This window comes from Orcinus orca, chromosome 11, assembly GCF_937001465.1.
Source record: "Orcinus orca chromosome 11, mOrcOrc1.1, whole genome shotgun sequence".
In the NCBI taxonomy this organism is placed as follows: Eukaryota; Metazoa; Chordata; class Mammalia; order Artiodactyla; family Delphinidae; genus Orcinus; species Orcinus orca.
In genome coordinates, this window is record NC_064569.1 from 15366658 (window position 1) to 15387008 (window position 20351).

Consider the following 20351-nt stretch of genomic DNA (forward strand, 5'->3'; position numbering starts at 1 on the left):
GTTGAGTTAGTGAGGCTGGCCACAGAGAGGGTGATTATTTCTTTTTGGGCACTGCACGTGCCATGGATGGAGCTTCTCCCAGGCACACACTGATGCTTGTTTGGGTTACATAGAACAAAAAAGTTGGATTATAATCACCTGTGGAGAGCTGAGACTGTGCCTGAATTCAGTCTACTAAATTTCTTGTTTTCTGTAGAAAGAGACATTTCCTAAGAGAATAATACCAACTCATTTCTAGTTAGTAGGTAGAAGAAAAGGAGTAAGAGTAAAAAGGTTGGATTGAAATTGAGTCCCAGACCACATTCCCTATGCTCTGGTCATGTGTTCCTTGATATTGGTCTGATGTTCTCAGCCTCCATGCTTGTTTATCTTATTGTCTATCTAAAATACCATTTATGATTTAGTTTTAAATTATGTAATTTATGAATTAGCACTAATTAGCATTAGTATATGAAGTCCTGTACTCTAATGCAGCTCACACTCCAAGAAGCTTTTTGAGGCATTATAGTCAGACTTAATCTCTTCCCCCTTATGAACAAGCATCCTCCCTTTCTCTGTCCCTCCATTTGTGCAGACTTTATATATTTTTTTCCTACTACATGCTTTAGGCAATGTAAGTGCTAGTGGGTCAAAGAAGAACAATGTGCCACTCCTGCCCTCTGGTGGTTGAAAGAAACATTGCAAACAAGTGACTATAAAGATCTGTGTGCTATGACTCTTCATCAGCCTTGGCATCATCCGTTTCTTTCATTCCTGCTGCGTTTATTCATTCACTGATTGGTCAGTCATGTAATGAGCATCTTCTGTATGACAGCCGTTATCAGTACTCTAATGGTGCCTTGTCTGGTGTAGCAGCATTCTGGCCTTCAGTAGCAACAGTTTACACGTGTGAGGTCTTTCAAATGGAATTACAAAGGCATGCTTTCGATGTGTCTAGATCTGACTTTCTGCCTCCCTGTTTGGGTTGCAAAGTGTTTTCCTATCTGCATCTAACATTTCTAGGCCTACTGAGCTTCAAATTGGTTGTACATGTGATGGATGAAAAATAAAGAAGTATCATACCTTAGTTTTCTCTTGCTGCCTGACAAATTACGTCAAAACTTAGCAGCTTAAAACAGTAAGCATTTAATATCTCAGAGTTTCTGAGAGTCAGGAATTACGGAAGTGACCTAGCTGGGTGGTCTGGCTCCGTCTCTTAGGGGAATGCGGTCAAGGTGTTGGTTGGGGCTGTAGTCGCCTGAACACTTGGCTAAGGCTAGGATATGCTTCCAAGTCGATCCTGATCTGTGGGAGACCACAGCTCTTCAGGTCATGGTCCCCCGGAGTGAGCGATTCAAGAGAGAACAAGAGGGAGGCCTCAGTGTCTTCAATGACCTCGCCTTACAGGTGAGGCAAGAGGACTGCGAAGGGCTTGACTGCCAGGAGGTGAGAATCACCAGGGGCCACCTTGTCTGCTTGCCACCACGTGTTACAACGCCATGTTTGTGAGCCTCTGTCAGTGAATTTGGGCCCATATGAAGAAGACACTAGTAAATCTTCAAATAGAAGTATTTTAGAGTGAAATAAAGGGTTGAAAAATTAGACCAGCTCATCTTCACTTTAATTTCATTCTTCATTCCCATGGGAGAATGCCGATAAGTCCTCAGTGCTCCCAATCTCATGCTTTTAAACGGAGCACTTAGAAATGAGTCTCATGAGAACAAATTTTTATGAATGTGAGACAAACATTTTCATTTTTTAAATCTGTGATCTGTTTCTGTGCCACTCAGTGGTGAGAAGTATTTCTGCAGAGAGGATGCTTAGTGATGGCTGCTTGTTTCTCAAAGATTCTTTGTCAAATTACTTACATGTTTTAATTTGAGCAGTGAATACCATTTTGGGTCTACGGTCTGTCAGAACGCTGCTAGCCTCAACAAGGTTGTGATGAAAAATGGCAGATATACAGATGATCGGGTGGTAAGGAAAGTGTGACCACCTCATGCATATGCAGGTTTAAACATTGCTAGGTTACTAAGCACGGATGTGAGCAGAGCTGAGAGTAAAGTGCTAGAACAGAATCTTACTTTAGTATTAAGAACATCGGGTCTTTGAAGTAAAATTAGAAAGGAAAATTAAAGTTGCCTCTCCTCTCTGCTACCTTCCCCCCAAGTAATTTTCCTCCCTGTTTTCCATCCCATCTTAATACATGTTTTCATAAGTAAAATCTGTTTTCAGGTTGGTGTGTTCATTTTGAAAGTACAGCAATGCTACTTTCAGCATTGTAAATGGATGGGAAAGGAAAATATGGGAGGATATAAACAATTTAAAATATTAGAATTCTATTGATCTGGTTTTCATGTCATGGTTTCAATACCATTATAGAAACAAATCATATTAGAAATGATATTTCTAGCTATGCAATTTTATTGATGCTTCTGGTAATAGCCAACCTAGAATATACGTTTCCATGGAATAATTATAATAGCTTATAATGTTTATCTTTAAGGTCTTATTTTGCAGATATGACTCATGAAATTAATATATTAATAAGTTTGTAATCCCCAATGGCAAAAGGATAGATGATAATATACATTGAGATTATTTCCTTTAGAACTTATTTCATTGACCATATTGTATCACATTGATTGATTTGCATATATTGAAGAATCCTTGCATCCCTGGGATAAACCCCACTTGATCATGGTGTGTGATCCTTTTAATGTGCTGTTGGATTCTGTTTGCTAGTATTTTGTTGAGGATTTTTACATCTATGTTCATCAGTGATATTGGCCTGTAGTTTTCTTTTTTTGTGACATCTTTGTCTGGTTTTGGTATCAGGGTGAAGATGCCTCATAGAATGAGTTTGGGAGTATTCCTCCCTCTGCTATATTTTGGAAGAGTTTGAGAAGGATGGGTGTTAGCTCTTCTCCAACTGTTGGATAGAATTCACCTGTGAAGCCATCTCGTCCTGGGCTTTAGTTTGTTGGAAGATTTTTTAATCACAGTTTCAATTTCAGTGCTTGTGATTCGTCTGTTTATATTTTCTGTTTCTTCCTGGTTCCGTCTTGGAAGGTTGTACTTTTCTAAGAATTTGTCCATTTCTTCCAGGTTGTCCATTTTATTAGCATACAGTTGCTTGTAGTAATCTCTCAAAATCCTTTGTATTTCTGCAGTGTCAGTTGTTACTTCTCCTTTTTCATTGCTAATTCTGTTGATTTGAGTCTTCTTTTCTTTCTTGATGAGTCTGGCTAAAGGTTTATCAAACTTGTTTATCTTCTCAAAGAACCAGCTTTTAGTTTTATTGATCTTTGCTATTGTTTCCTTCATTTCTTTTTCATTTATTTCTGATCTTATCTTTATGATTTCTTTCCTTCTGCTGACTTTGGGTTTTTTTGTTCTTCTTTCTCTAATTGCTTTAGGTGTAAGTTTAAGTTTTTTGAGATTTTTCTTGTTTCTTTTTCTGTTTTTAACTTTTTGTTTTATAAAACAATCATATACTTGTAAAGGAATCTTTATACTTGACTTTACTGTTAGTTTTTAATAAACATTATCAAGGGACTATATTAAATTCTTACATTTTCCATATATCAAAAATGTGGAACGCTTTATGAATTTGCGTGTCATCCTTGCACAGGGGCCATGCTAATCTTCTCTATATCATTCCAATTTTAGTGTATGTGCTGCCGAGGCAAGCACTTTTCTTGTTTCTTGAGGTAGGATTGTATTGCTATAAACTTCCCTCTTAGAACTGCTTTTGCTGTTTTGGGCCGCTGTGTTTTCATTGTCATTTGTCTGTAGGTTTTTTGGGTTTTTTTGTTTGTTTGTTTTGCGGTACGCAGGCCTCTCACTGTTGTGGCCTCTCCCTTTGCGGAGCACAGGCTCTGGACGTGCAGGCTCAGTGGCCATGGCTCACGGGCCCAGCCGCTCTGCGGCATGTGGGATCTTCCCAGACCGGGGCACGAACCTGTGTCCCCTGCATTGGCAGGCGGACTCTCAACCACTGCGCCACTAGGGAAGCCCTGTAGGTATTTTTTTTTTTTTTTTTCCTGTAGGTATTTTTTGATTTCCTCTTTGATTTCTTCAGGGATCTTTTGGTTATTTAGTAGCATACTGTTTAGCCTCCATATGTTTGTATTTTTTACAGTTTTTTTCCTGTAATTGATATCTAGTCTCAGAGAATCGTGGTTGGAAAAGATACATGATTTCACCTTTCTTAAATTTACCAAGGCTTGATTTGTGACCCAAGATATGATCTGTCCTGGAGAATGTTCCATGTGCACTTAAGAAGAAAGTGTATGCTGTGGTTTTTGGATAGGGACTGTCCTATAAATATCAATTAAGTCCACCTGGTCTAATGTGTCATTTAAAACTTGTGTTTCCTTATTTATTTTCATTTTAGATGATCTGTCCATTGGTGAAAGAGGGGTTTTAAAAGTCCCCCACTATTATTGTGTTACTGTCAGTTTCCCCTTTTATAGCTGTTAGCATTTGTCTTATGTATTGAGGTGCTCCTATGTTGGGTGCATAAATATTTACAAGTATTATATCTTCTTCTTGGATTGAGCCCTTGATCATTATGTAGTGTCCTTCTTTGTCTTTTTTAATAGTCTTTATTTTAAAGTCTATTTTGTCTGATGTGAGTATTGCTGCTCCAGCTTTCGATTTCCATTTGCATGGGATATCTTTTCCAATCCTGTCACTTTCAGTCTGTATGTGTCCCTAGGTCTGAAGTGGGTCTCTTGTGGACAGCATATATACAGGTCTTGTTTTATCCATTCAGCCAGTCTATGTCTTTTGGTTGGAGCATTTAATCCATTTACATGTAAGGTAATTATCAACATGTATGTTCCTATTACCATTATCTTAATTGTTTTGGGTGTGTTTTTGTAGGTGTTTTCCTTCTCTTGTGTTTCCTGCCTAGAGAAGTTCCTTTAGCATTTGTTGTAAAGCTGGTTTGGTGGTGCTGAATTCTCTTAGCTTTTGCTTGTCTGTAAAGGTTTTATTTTCTCCATCAAATCTAAATGAGATCCTTGCTGGGTAGAGTAATCTTGGTTGTAGGTTTTTCCCTTTCATCACTTTAAATATGTCCTGCCACTCCCTTCTGGCTTGCAAAGTTTCTGTTGAAAAATCAGCTGTTAACCTTATGGGGATTCCCTTGTATGTTATTTGTTGTTTTTCCCTTGCTGCTTTTAATATTTTTTCTTTGTATTTAATTTTTGATAGTTTGATTAATATGTGTCTTGGTGTGTTTCTCCTTGGATTTATCCCGTATGGGACTCTCTGTGCTTCCTGGACTTGATTGACTTTCCTTTCCCAAGTTAGGGAAGTTTTCAACTATAATCTCTTCAAATATTTTGTCAGACCCTTTCTTCTTCTATTTTTCTTCTGGGACCCTTATAATTCGAATGTTGGTGCATTTAATGTCCCAGAGGTCTCTGAGACTGTCCTCAATTCTTCTCATTCTTTTTTCTTTATTCTGCTCTGCAGTAGTTATTTCCACTATTTCATCTTCCCGGTCACTTATCTGTTCTTCTGCCTCAGTTATTCTTCTATTGATTCCTTCTAGAGAATTTTTAATTTCATTTATTGTGTTGTCATCATTGTTTGTTTTTCTCTTTAGTTGTTATAGGTCCTTGTTAAACATTTCTTGTATATTCTCCATTCTATTTCCAAGATTTTGGATCATCTTTACTATCATTACTCTGAATTCTTTTTCAGGTAGACTGCCTATTTCCTCTTCATTTGTTTGGTCTGGTGGGTTTTTACCTTCCTCCTTCATCTGCTGCATATTTCTCTGTCTTCTCATTTTGTTTAAGTTACTGTGTTTGGGGTCTCCTTTTCGCAGGCTGCAGGTTCGTAGTTCCCGTTGTTTTTGGTGTCTTCCCTCAGTGGGTGAGGTTGGTTCAGTGGCTTGTGTAGGCTTCCTGGTGGAAGGGACTGGTGCCTGTGTTCTGGTGGGTGGGGCTGGATGTTGACCTTCTGGTGGTCAGGGCCGTGTCTGGCGGTATGTTTTGGGGTGTCTGTGAACTTAGTATGACTTGTAGGCAACCTCGCTGCTAATGGGTGGGGTTGTGTTCCTGTCTAGCTGCTCGTTGTTTTGCATGGGGCATCCAGCACTGGAGTTTGCTAGCCACTGGTTGGAGCTGGGTCTTAGTGTTGAGACGGAGATCTTTGGAAGAGCTCTTGCTGATTGATATTATGTGGGGCTGGGAGGTCTCTGATGGTCCAGTGTCCTGGACTCGGCTCTCCCACCTTGGAGGCTGAGTCTGGACACCAGGCCGGAGCACCGAGACCCTGCCAGCTGCACAGCTCAGGAGAAAAGGAAGAAAAAAACAAACATAAAAACGGACAGATACAACCTCAAACCAAATGGTAAAAGCAAAACTAAACAGACAAAGTCACACAAAGAGACGTACACACACACACTTGTAAAAAGAAAAAACAAACGAACACCAACAACAAAAACTTTAAAAAAAAACAGAACCCTATTACAAATGGTAAAAGCAAACCTAAATAGACAAAAATCACACAAAGAAACATACACACACACCCCCACACACACTTACGAAAAGAGAAAAAAGGGGAAAAAATATTTAAAAAAAGGAAGAGAGCAACCAAACCAATAAACAAATCCACCGATGATAACAAGCACTAAGAGCTAAATTAAGATAAACGTAAAACCAGAAACAAATCAGATGCAGAGACAGCAAACCCCAAGTCTACAGTTGCTCCCAAAGTCCACCGCCTCAGTTTTGGGATGATTTGTTGTCTATTCAGGTATTCCACAGATGCAGGTACATCAAGTTGATTGTGGAGCTTTAATCCGCTGCTTCTGAGGCTGCTGGGAGAGATTTCCTCTTCTCTTCTTTGTTCTCACAGCTCCCGGGTTCAGCTTTGGTTTTGGCCCCGCCTCTGTGTGTAGGTCACCTGAGGGCGTCTGTTCCCCACCCAGCCAGGAGAGGGTTAAAGCAGAGGCTGATTAGGGCTCTCTTGCTCACTCAGGCTAGGGGGAGGGAGGGGTACAGTAGTCATAATTGGAATGCGGGGCGAGCCTGCAGCAGCAGAGGCCAGCATGACATTGCAACAGCCTGAGGTGTGCTGTGTGTTCTCTCAGGAAAATTGTCCCTGAATCATGGGACCCTGGCAGTGGTGGGCTGCACAGGCTTCCGGGGGTGTGTGTGTGGATAGTGACCTGTGCTTGCACACAGGCTTTTTGGCGGCAGCGTTAGTGGTCCATCCCCGTCTCTGAGGTCCGCACTGATCGCCACAGCTCGCACCCGTCTGTGGAGCTCGTTTAGGCGGTGCTCTGAATCCCCTCTCCTCGCACACCCCGAAACAATGGTCTCTTGCCTCTTCAGCAGCTCCAGACTTTAACCCCGGACTCCATCCCGGCTAGCTGTGGCACGCTAGCCCCCTTCAGGCTGTGTTCACGCAGCCAACCCCAGTCCTCTCCCTGGGATACGACCTCCGAAGCCCAAGCCTCAGCTCCGAGCCCCGCCCGCCCCAGCGGGTGAGCAGACAAGCCTCTCGGGCTGGTGAGTGCCGTTTGGCCCTGATTCTCTGTGTGGGAATCTCTCCGCTTTGCCCTCCGCACCCCTGTTGCTGTGCTCTCCTCCGCGGCTCCGAAGGTTCCCCCTCCGCCACCCGCAGTCTCCGCCCGCGAAGGTGCTTCCTAGTGTGTGGACACCTTTCCGCCATCACAGCTCCCTCCCACTGGTGCAGGTTCCGCCCCTATTCTTTTGTCTCTGTTTTTTCTTTTTTCTTTTGCCCTACCCAGGTACGTGGGGAGTTTCTTGCCTTTTGGGAGTCTGAGGTCTTCTGCCAGCATTCAGTAGATGTTCTGTAAGAGTTGTTCCACATGTAGATCTCCGCGTCTTACTCTTCCACCATCTTGAAGGTCTCCTCAGTCTTACTCCTAGTATCATTTTTTCCAGAGCTTTTCTGAAGCTTCATTGTGCCTTTTTCATAGAAAGAAAATCATCAGTTCACAATACAACCATCACCACCTTGAGCTGTTTTTGTTCATCCTCTCTCATTTTGGAGTAATCTTGAAGTCTTCCCTCCTGTTAGACAGTTTGAAGAAATGTTTGGCTCTAGTTATTTATATTTTCAGTGGTAGAAATACTGCCTTAATGCTAGGCAAACTTCCTCATGGATAATAATGCCTTCCTCTTGAAGCATTACAAATTAGTAAGTGAATTATCCGTTGATTGGATAAATTTATTTTTTATTTACCAGAATAAATGCCTTTTAAAAAAACATTCATTCTTTGATCAGCTTAATGCAAAGCCTGTACCAGGCACTACAGAAGAGAGAACTGGAAGATAGTTCTGCACGGAAGATACGTCCTCTGTCTGCAGCGCTTGTCATAAAAGCAGAGAGCTTTTACCTACTGCATATTAGTAATAATAACGAGAACGTTCACATTACAGAGTTAAAAATCAATTTATAAGCCCAGTGTATCTGATTATTTCTAGCATGTTGGGAAAGTGAAGGTGATTCATTTGGTCAGAAGTCCCAGTGATCTCAGGGTCATTTCAGGTTCCCTATGTGATCTTCCTCTTCTTGCTTGCCTTACTCTTTCGAGACAGCCACTGAGTGTGTTTCAAAAGGGATGTCCCCAAGGAAAAGGGACTCCCCTATTCCCAACCCTCAAGATGGACAGAACTGAAGTTAGGAAAAAGCCGATTTCCACGTGGATTTTAAAATATCAATGTGAAAACAAAATGAGCAGTGAAGCCCAGGTTTTTAACAGTCAGAATAGAAGTTGGAAAAGGAGAGCAAGATGGTGAGAATTGGGAGAGTCTGGTGACTCATTAGTTTTCTAGGATGTTAATGTATTTGGCATTTTATGTCACTGGTGTTAAACTTTTTTGACCACTATCTGCAATAAGAAATACATATTATTGGGCTTCCCTGGTGACACAGTGGTTGAGAATCTGCCTGCCAATGCAGGGGACACGGGTTCGAGCCCTGGTCTGGAAAGATCCCACATGCCACGGAGCAACTAGGCCCGTGAGCCACAACTACTGAGCCTGCCCATCTGGAGCATGTGCTCCGGAACAAGAGAGGCCGTGACAGTGAGAGGCCCGCGCACTGCGATGAGGAGTGGCCCCCGCTCACCGCAACTGGAGAAAGCCCTCGCACAGAAACAAAGACCCAGCACAGCCAAAAATAACTAAATAAAATAAGTAAATAAACAAAATTTAAAGAAAAAAAGCTGAATAGGACCTTAAAGATCATTTAATCAACTCATTTAAAAAAAAAGAAAAGAAATACATATTATTACATGACCTAGTGTTCACATACAAATACATTTCTTTATATAAAACTGAAATGAAAAATTATTTTCCCCTTACTACCTATACCTTCTCTTCTGTGTCATTATTTTAAAGTGCTGGCAGAAAGCATCCCATTAATTGCATTTCATTATCCTCTAATGGGCCAGACCAGGGGTTAAAAATACTGGCTTGGGAAACAGTGAGATTCACGTGGGCAAGAATAGAAGTGAAGTGAGGATTGTTTTTTGGATGTAACTGTTATTGTGGGTTATCTGCCAGTTTGTAGAAATCCAACTACTTTGATCGTCTGACACACAGCTTTCCACCCAGCAAGTGTCAAGTTACTGATGAAGAAACACAGCACAGCAGTCATTACTACCGTACAGCCAAATCAGTTGTTGCTTATATCAGTCTCGTCCCCTAAACTCATCCTGTTGCAAGACAGGAGATGCTTGTTGATCAACTGCAGCTGCCACTGACCAAAACAGCTATACAAAATAAGCTAAACTGTAAATTAATCAGACGAGGAGGATCCCCTGTGACTTCAGATCACTCCAGAACTTTGTACAATAACCATTTCTTGTCATCCACAGTTCCTGCAGGGCAGGAATTGAGCTGCTCAGTAGGGCAGTTCTGGCTCAGGGTGTCTTATGAGCTTTTAGTTTGATGTTGACTGGGGCTTGGGAGCTGGGGATGGAGGGTCACATGGCTAGCAAGTTGGGACTGGCCAGTTGGTTTCTCTCCACATGGACCCCTCCACCGGGTTATGTGCCTCTCGACATGGCATCTGGCTTTGTCCAGAGCGAGCCATCCTAAAGACCAAGACGGAAACCCAAGGAGGTGCAATACATAGGTGTGCGTACCAGGAGGTGAGGATCCTTGGCTATCTTAGAGGCTGGCTACCATTCCTTAAAAGAATATCTTTATTGGGCTTCCCTGGTGGCGCAGTGGTTGAGAGTCCGCCTGCTGATGCAGGGGACATGGGTTCGTGCCCCGGTCCGGGAAGATCCCACATGCCGTGGAGCGGCTGGGCCCGTGAGCCATGGCCGCTGAGCCTGCGCGTCCGGAGCCTGTGCTCCGCAATGGGAGAGGCCACAACAGTGAGAGGCCCGTGTACCGCAATGATAAAATTTAGAAAATGGGGTTCATGAGGAAATACTGAATCATTAAGCAAGTAATATTTAAAGTGCAGAATTATGAAAAATTAGTTAAATATTGGGAAGAATCTAAATGGAATTAATAAGGATAGAAAATAATTTAGTAAAATTAGTAATGCTAATCATTAAATAAGTAAAATGACCCATCAACTGATTGGTCAGAGACATGTGTCACTAAATTTTTACAGAGTAGACAGAAGACTGTCATACACATTTCACTTAATTGCTGCTCTAGATTAGGCGTTGGAAACAGTGGCCTGTGGACCAAAGCCAGCCTGCTGCCTTTTTTTGTAAATAAAGTTTTATTGGAATGCAGCCACATCCATTTGTTTACATGTTGTCTATGACGGCTTTCTCACTACAAGAGCAGAGGTGATCACTGTGACCAAGACTGTTTGGTCCACAAAGCCTAAAATATTTGCTGTCCTTTGCAGAATAAGTTTGTCGACCCCTGCTCTAGATTTAGATTTTAGACTTTTAAATACAAGGTTAGGTTTTGTAGTGTTGATGAGATGCATAAATCCAAGGACTGTAGCATGTAAGTGGACTTGTAAACACAAAAGAAGGTGCAGTGTTAAGTGTTTTTAATTTTTTTTAGAAGAAAACTCTTAATAATTAGAAGAGGGGTAGAATACAGTGAGATTCACAAGAATAATGCTTCATTAGGGAGGACTTTAATTAGGATAATTCATGAGCTTCACATGGGGCTCGTGGGGGAACACATGAGGCCAACATTAAAAAAGCAAATGTGAACATTATGTTGACTGAATTAGGTTATTGTGAAAAAGCAATTTAAAATTTTTAATCAGTTTCTTACTCTGAATTGGAAGTGAGGAGTGTTATTATTTACTTGGAATTCTATTCTGGTTTATGATTAGAGTTTTGATTTCCTTTTTTTTCTTTTTAACATGAAAATATAGTCTTAAGAACATGCCCCTGAGTAATACCCATTTTCTACCCATGTACAGTGGGATGACTTGAAGAGATGCAGGTACTTATCAGTCTTATAATATGCTGCAGACAAACAAGAATGAAATTTCTGGGTAAGAAGCACAAAATTTAGGGCTCAGGGTCAGACAAGTGAGGACAAGATGCTAGGTACTTATGTGCAAGGGTTGCAATATATTTCTGATAGTACCAGCAGCATATATTCTCCAACTGGATTGGTTTTATGGTCATTATTAAAAACTACTTTTCTAAACTAGTGAAAAGAATTTATACCAAATATAATATACTTTAAGATTATGGTATAAAGAAGAAAAGATTTAGAGATGAAGTTATTAGTATTCCCTGAAGTTAACAGCTACCATTTATTGGGTACTTACACTGGGCCAGGCATTGTGTCAGGTACATTTCAAAAATTAGCTCCTTTAATGCTCACAGTAACTCCATAGCGTAAGAAATGACGTTATCTTCACTCAGCACATGAGTAAACTGAAGCTCAGAGAGTTTAAGTTGCCCACATTTAGTAGCAGGACTAGGGCTTGAATGTGGGGGCATCTCGCTTGGGTCTCTCCACACCACGCTGCTCACCTGGGCACCTGTCACCTTGCTTCTGGCTCCTGTTGGTTTCCTTTCTGTTTTCCCTTCTTCCCATCTCTTTTCCCCTTTCTCATTTCCTTTTTTCCCTTTTTATCAGTTAATTGCATAACTGATAAATGCTGTGGAAAACAATTTATAAAGCCCAAAAGGGTACAAACTATCAATAAAACATGAAAGTCACTTCACCCAGGCTGCCAACAGTCACTGTTCTCTCACCTGCTTCTGGGATGATGTACATGCACCAGAGACACCTGCCAGGATAGGACACACAGTTCTGCCCTGTTCTTTTTGACAGGTGCACGACCTGTTCCATAGTACAGATACTTTAATTTATGCAGCCATTCCTGTTGAGTATCCTTTCGACTCTTGGCATCTTGTTTTCCCTCTTTGTTGCTGTTTATGTAACTTTGCCTAATGAGCTTCTGGTGTTCGCCTTACCTACACTAATTGAGACGACTGAAGTGTATCTGTGAGTCTAGATGATCTTTGAAAAGCCATAGTTACGTTCTTCTACGACCTTAAATAGTATTTTATTGAGTCTAATTTCTTGAATAGGATTTTGTTTCTGTGTCATGAAGTCTTGTAACCCTTTCTTAAACTCCTTGAGAAGTGTCCTTCTTTGCTCATTTGTCAACAGATTACGTTTTGTATGTCAATTCTGATTTAAAGTTTTTTAGGGATCAGCTATTTCAAGCAGATGTTTTAAATTACCACAGAAAAGTAATTTTTAGAGTTGATTTGTCATAGGTCATTAAGCTGTAAAATCATATATATTGTTAAATCTATGTAGTGAAAAAATTTGAGCCACAAACTGTCAGGAAGTAATTTTCCCAAAAGAACATTAAGATAACCTAATTTCTGGTGTCATTTTAGTAATTTATTTAAATGAAGATCACAATTTACCATCATTGTTGATATATTGGTTAATTATACTTTTTATACAGCAGTTTTTCTTATTTTGGAAGGTCTTTTTTATTTTTTTTTAGAAAATCAACTTTTCTAAAATGCAATAGGACTTCGTGTGCAGAGTGGCTATTTGTATATAGCAGACACTGGTACATATTTATAAATGATAGAAGAGGGGGTGGATGGATAGATGGGTAGGAGGCAGGAAGGGGAAAAAATAAAACGAAAATTAAAAACTTATCATGTCTATCTAGCAAGAGTGTCTTACAAAGCAAGAAGAAAACCTACCCTGTCTGCCTCTTGTTTTAGGTACATATAAATAGAAGAGAGACATGAGGTGGCAGAGAAGAGAAAACATGAACTCCTTCTAACCCCTTCCCTCAATTTCCTAGCAGTGAGACTGTGGGCAACATCTGTCTGTTTCACCTTTTTCCTCATATAGGATGTGTAGTAAATCTATCTGACAGTATTCTTTTTTTTTTAACATCTTTACTGGAGTATAATTGCTTTACAATGGTATGTTTGTTTCTGCTTTATAACAAAGTGAATCAGCTATACATATACATATATCCCCGTATCTCCTCCCTCTAGCGTCTCCCTGCCACCTTCCCTATCCCACCACTCTAGGTGGTCACAAAGCACCAAGCTGATCTTCCTGTGCTATGCGGCTGCTTCCCACTAGCTATCTATTTTACATTTGGTAGTGTATATATGTCCATGCCACTCTGTCACTTCGTCCCAGCTTCCCCTTCCCCCTCCCCATGTCCTCAAGTCTATTCTCCACGTCTGTGTCTTTATTCCTGTCCTGCCCCTAGGTTCTTCAGAACCTTTTTTTTTTTGGATTCCATATATATGTGTTAGCATACAGTATTTGTTTTTCTCTTTCTGACTTACTTCACTCTGTATGACAGACTCTAGGTCCATCCACCTCATTACAGATAACTCAATTTCGTTTCTTTTTATGACTGAGTAATATTCCATTGTATATATGTGCCACATCTTCTTTATCCATTCATCCGATGATGGACACTTAGGTTGCTTCCATGTCCTGGCTATTGTAAATAGTGCTACAGTGAACATTGTGGTGCATGTATCTTTTTGAATTATGGTTTTCTCAGGGTATATGCCCAGTAGTGGGATTGCTGGGTCATATGGTAGTTATCTGACAGTATTCTTGTGCAAATGAAAGATCAGTCATATATCCACAATACCTGCAATGATTCTCAACAGGTTGGTACCATATTGCTGTTGAAGCTGCTTCTCTGGCTTATGAGTTTTTAGCTCTTTTTCTCTATTTTCTTTCTTTTTTTTTCTTATAGCACAGAATAAAGTGACCTTTATTATGTCCAATTTTTAAGACTAAATGTGAATGATATAGTGAACAAAGATATGTAAATGCATTTTAAAGGATTTACCACATTTACTTCAAACTTAAAGGAATAATAAGGTTCATGATGTACAGTTGATCCTTGAACAACACAGGTTTAAACTGCATGGGTCCAATTATACATGGATTTTTTTTTCAGTAAATATATACTACTATAGTACTACACGATCAGCAGTTGGTTGAATCCATAGATGCAGAACTACAGATACGGAGGGCTGACTGTAAAGTTATATGCAGATTTTTGACTGTGTAGAGGGTGGGTGCCTCTACCACCTTCTGTGGTCAAGGGTCAACTGTAGTTATTTGATAGGGAGTAGATGGGCTATGGAAAGAACACATAGATAAATTATTCACACTAACTGCTGGATTAGAAATTTGGTTCCATGGATTTTGTTGTGGCATGCTTTTTTTTAAAATAACAGCAGGTTCTTATTAGTCATCCGTTTTATACACATCCGTGTATACATGTCAATCCCAATCTCCCAATTCATCCCACCACCACCCCCTACCCCCGGCTGCTTTCCCCCCTTAGTGTCCATACGTTTGTTCTCTACATCTGTGTCTCAGTTTCTGCCCGACAAACTGGTTCACTTGTACTGTTTTCTTTTTTTGAGAAATAGAGTAGTGATTTTTGAGTGGTTTGTAAATAATAGAATGAGAAAATAAGCAAAATGGGCTTTTTGGATTCCAGAATTGATTGATGATGTTGACATTATTAAAATTTTTAAATCCTTATATGATGGCTGTGGGATCGTTAAGTCCTGAGAACCTGTCTTCTTATTACATTTAGAAGTGAATATACCGCCTGCCAGCTGGACCTCCTTCCCTGCCCTTCCATAGAGATGGCTTTCTTCTCTACTGCTCCACACTGCACTTCAGCTTTAAGAACCTCTTTGTTCTGGTCTTACTCATACTCTTGGCAGCGTTCAGCATAGTTGGTCCTTGACACCCTTTCCCCCTTGGCTTCCGTGACATCATGTACTTTTGGGTTTCATGCTGCTTTTCTGGGCACTCCTTGCTGGCTCTTCTTCTGCTCCAGCCACATTGGTTTCCCTGCCATTCTTCAGATATGCCAGTGATCTTACTTATTCCTACCTCAGGGACTTAGCACTGCCCTTTCCCTCAACCTGGCCCTTTGTGCACATCTCATCTTTTTTTTGTTTGTTTGTTTGTTTTTGCGGTACACGGGCCTCTCACCGCTGTGGCCTCTCCCGTTGCGGAGCACAGCCTCCGGACACGCAGGCTCAGCGGCCATGGCTCACGGGCCCAGCCGCTCCGCGGCATGTGGGATCCTCCCGGACCGGGGCACGAACCCGTGTCCCCTGCATCGGCAGGCAGACTCTCAACCACTGCGCCACCAGGGAAGCCCCACATCTCATCTTTTGAATGAGCTCACCCAGACCCCCATTTAGCTCCACCACCCTAGCCACACCCTTGATTCCTCTATTTTTTCTTTTTTCACAGCACTTACCCACCCTGTCATACAACACAGTTTACTTATTTGTTATGTTGTATTTGTCTTCTCTGAGAGAGTGTAAACTCCATGAGGGCAAGGGTCTGAGTTTTTCACCCATATTCCAAGCACCTGTAATAGGCGTTGTGGATTGATGAAGGCACAGCATCTGTCCTGTGTTCCCTTTTCCGTCACCTCATTCACTTCCAAGGAGCTTTGCACAGCATTTGCCAGTCACCCATAAACCCACATCTCCAGCCAGACCTTGTCCCCCTTCTCCACCTACTGACCTCACCACATAGTGTCTCATGGACCTAATCAGAAGAACAATAAAATCTTTGCACCTTCCTTAATTTCTCTCTTTCCTTCACTTACCCACCTACTCGCAACCTCCAATCAGCAGGCTCTGTTGACCCTTCCTCTGCCCAGAAAGCATCCTAGATCTGCCCGCTTCTCTCTCTCTCTCTCTGCCGCACCTCACAGCTGTGCCACCATCACTTCTCACCCAGACAATTCCAGTGGCCTCTCAACTGTTTTCGCTTCTCTTCTTGACCCTTTACAACCCATTCTCCATGCTGTAGCCAAAGGTGTCTTTTTAAAATGTACAGATGTACAAATCACGTCACATTACAGCCTTTGAGCGACTTTCCATAGCACTTAGAATAAAATCCAGAGCTCCTTCTCTGGCTCATAAATCCAACACCAGTGGACCTGCGACCTCTCACACCTCATCTCTCAGCTCTTTCTCTCACCCACCACACTCTAGTCCCTGGGCCTTCTTTCTTCTCTTTATATATGGCGGCCTTGGAGCCTTTACACTGTCCACTCTGTCTGGGTTTCTTTTCCGCCTTCTCTGCCATTGTTCAAGCCAGTGCTTAAATGTTACCTCCTCAGGACTTTTCTTGGCCATCCAGCCTTCATTCAGTCATTTATCTTAGCATAACCCTCTCCCGCTGACTTGTAGTCGGCCCTCCATATCCACGGTTCTGCATCCTTGGATTCAACCAACCACATATCGAAGATACTTAGAAAAAAAATTCCGGAAAGTTCCAAAACACAACACTGGGATTTGTCTCGCACCAGCAACTATTTATGTAGCATTTACATTCTATTAAGTATTATAACTAATCTAGAGATGATTTAAAGTATACGGGCTAGGTTATATGCAAATACTGCACCATTTTATATAAGGCGCTTGAGCCTCTGCAGATTTTAGTGTCCTTGGGGGGATCCTGGAACCAGTCCCCCGTGGATCCTGAGGGAATATGGTACATTCTTTGTTTATCGAGTTTCTTCCCCAAGGGAAAGTAAGCTCCGTGAGAGCACAGACCTGTTTGCTGCTCTCTCCCTGGTATGTAGAACCGTGTCTGGCACAGAGTTGATGCTCAGGCACTATTTGTGAGTGTAATGAATATAGACAATAATATTGCACTATAATGAGGTAATGTGATAAATATTGCTTCAGTGGCAATCATAGTACAATATATAAGTGTATCAAAGTAACATGTACACCTTAAATTTACAAATTGTTACATGTCACATTTATCAAATAAAAAATTTAAGTAAAAGTAAATATTTGTGGGGACTTCCCTGGCAGTCCAGAGGGTAAGACTCTGTGTTTCCACTGTAGGGGGTGCGGGCTCGATCCCTGGCTGGGGAACTAAAATCCCATATGCAGCGCGGCCAATAAGTAAATAAATAAATATCTGTAGAATGAATGAATGAACAAAGGGAACAAATTGCTTTTTTTAGGTTATAAATTTCTGTGATACTTATGATAATATTTTAACCAATTGACTAAGAATCCTTAGAATGGAAAGAAATTAACTATTCTGGTTTTGGGGAAGAGACACTAAGAAATACGTTCTGTCTCTCAGTAGAAAGCAGAAAATAGTTCTGCCCCGCCCTCATTTTTTCTTTTCACTTACACAATACAATATTTTTTAAAATATTTTTCTCTTATGTCTTTATTTGGAAGCAAAATTTTGCATTCACTTTTGTTTTTCTCATAAAGCGCGAGAGATTTTCTTATAGCCTTAAGCATTGTCTATAGCAAGAGACAGCTTGAATTCCAAAATAATGTATAATTACATCTATTCATTATCTTGCCACACGCTAAGTAGATGCTAAGGGTTTGTCACTGCAATAAAAGTCATTGGGATATTTAGGTTTACTTTATGAAAATATGTTTTAAAATTTACAGTTCTCCTTTTGTCAGACAGTAACAAATTATTGTGCAGAAGGTATTCCTTTACCAAAGACTTTTGCAAATATATGCCCTGGATTTTGCAGAGACTCTTCCTGTTATTTATTTATTTATTTTTTTAATTGTACATTGCCTGGGCTCACTTTATTGCTATATATTTGGAAAAAAATCCCAGTTGTATTAGTTATTAAGATTGCATATTTTAAAAAGTCACAGGGCTTCTACTTTTTTTTCTCGTTGATACGCTCTGAAGATCTTTGAATTGGAAAGCAGTAAAATCTGAATAGGACTCTTTTACCAACAAGATGTATAGCGTGAGTACTAATGACTGATTGTTACTGTGTTGTACTGAGGAATGTCATCCGTTTGTCCCAAAGAAGGAAGTGGTGACAGTGGTGACTGTGGCTGCCTCTAACTTGTGGCTTATTTCTCCTCTTCAAGAGCCTGTTGCTTGGGGCTGGGAGTGGAAGTGGAGATTGACTGCAAACGGGGCATAAGGGAACTTCTAGAGGTGATGGAAATGTTCTTGAAGCGGATGCGGTAATGGTTGCACGACCTATACATTTACTAAAAGTCACTGAATCGTGCACTTACCAGGTATGAGTTTCATGAATGTAAATTTAACTTCAATAAAACTAAATAGAAACCGGTTTAGTCCCCCTTGCCTCATGTTCATTACTTCTCCCTTAACTATCAGTTCTTCTCTTCACAGTTACTCTCGTCTCTTACCCCGCCTCTTTTCCACATTGTCTCAGCTATTGAAAATCCTTTTTTTTTTTTTTTTTTTTTTTGATAATTCTGCCTCCTTCGTAAGCTTACTGCCCTTTAGATCTCATTCAGACCATGGGTTTTGGGGTCCAAAATTTTGGATCCACATTCCTGTACTGATTATCAGTGACACTGGGTAAGCCTCTTGAGCCTCAGTCTCCAGATCTGTAAAATAGGTAGAATAATAATCAGATCTATTGCATAGGGATGTTGCTAATATTAAATGAACCCATATGTTTTTAACATTCTGTAAGTGTTATTTATTGCCTTTTTTTTTTTTTTTAAGCATCCTAACAGTTGAGTTAGTGTAGCAAGTTCCTGGTGAACACACCAACTAGGGAATCATAGCATAGCTGTACCACTTGCCAGCTGCGTGAACTTGGGAAAGACAGTTAAAAAGCTCTTTGCCTTCATCTTCTCACCTCTATTTGAGATTTGAAATAAAGTTATCACGTAACGTTGTTGCAGGGGCAAATGATCCAACCCTTGTAAAGTTTGTAGCACAGTGTCTGACAAAAAGTAAGCCCTCAGTAAATATACTTGTTATTAAGTCTCTTGAGGACTCAGTCCCACCTGAGCCTTTCCTAAGCTGATTTTCAACCCCACAAGGCTATTAAAAAAGTGTTTCCGGGGTCTGTATTGGTGAGCCCCAGATGTATATTTCCTTCAGCCAATAGTAGATATCACCAGGGAGCTGTCAGGATGCTAAACTCCACCTGTTTCAAACTGAGCTAACTCTCCTTCCTGTCCGCTCTCCTTTTGCTGAATCACTCTCCCTGAGATGCAACCCTTACACCCGTCTTTTGCATCTGTCTTCTCTGGCTTAATTAGTCGCCTCACTGCACCCACTTGCCCCAACCAGAATCCTTATAGTTGTACTCTAGTTTTCCATCTGTTTGACCCCTCCATCCAGTCCAGCACCATATCCTATTGATTCTGTCCTTAAAGTCTGTCAAATTTATTATTTCCTCTCCAGTCTTCCTCTTACTGTACTACTTTTGACTCTCCCTCTAATTCTCTTATCAACGATCAGTCCCCAGCCATTAATCTCCCTTCCCTCATCCATTTTCTGCGGACGAGTTGCCATCAACAATATATTTAAAAACATAAATAGGACCATGTCAGTGCACTATTTAAAATTATTTCGTGGGAATTCCCTGGCGATCCAGTGGTTAGGACTCTGCACTTTCAGTGCCGAGGGCCCAGGTTCAATCCCTGGTTGGGGAACTAAGGTCTTGGAGGCCGCATGGCGCAGCCAAAAAAAAAAAATTGTGTCTCTGAAGAGCTAGCAGTGATACATGTGTTCATTCATGTGTTTAGTGCGTTCTGGAATTACTTATAAAGTCTTTCATAAACTGTCCGTGTGCCTTGCTGGCCTCTTTCTGCTTTGCTGCCCCCATACCATGCACACGCTTCCCGCCTTTCCCCACCCGTACGCATCTGCCCTGGCTTTCTGCCTTGCCCGTGTTGTTCCTTTGTTTGCTCTGAAAGGTCCTCTGAGGTATCCAGCTGCCTTTCTGTACCAGAACATCTTCATTCTTCCTGCCAATCCTGCTCAAATTTAACTGATCTGTAAATCATGCAAAATTATTGTATCTTTAACATCCTCCCTTCCCTGTCTCTATCATTGTCTTTCAATTATTTATGTGTGCATCTCGCTCTGTAAACTGAT

At 41.0% G+C, this 20351-nt stretch overlaps 1 protein-coding gene and 1 non-coding gene across 30 annotated transcripts in view; one reads left to right on the forward strand and one right to left on the reverse strand.

The window, feature by feature from the left end:
• Positions 1 to 20351, forward strand: part of PLEKHA5 (pleckstrin homology domain containing A5) — a 243153-nt gene that overhangs the window by 76371 nt on the left and 146431 nt on the right. The window contains exons 4-5 of one of the 29 annotated variants that reach the window (XM_033430293.2): positions 18165 to 18225; positions 18353 to 18458. The exons of 27 other annotated variants lie outside the window; for them this stretch is intronic. In XM_033430293.2, the coding sequence (XP_033286184.1) occupies positions 18165 to 18198 (34 nt within the window). In that variant the 3' untranslated portion in view covers positions 18199 to 18225; positions 18353 to 18458. Of the gene's footprint in view, positions 1 to 18164; positions 18226 to 18352; positions 18509 to 20351 lie in introns of those variants that run through there. One more of the 29 variants, XR_004483822.2, reaches the window with a different exon arrangement.
• Positions 3569 to 3675, reverse strand: LOC125960582 (U6 spliceosomal RNA). Its single transcript, XR_007470390.1, has one exon. It is a non-coding gene; the product is annotated as a U6 spliceosomal RNA (small nuclear RNA).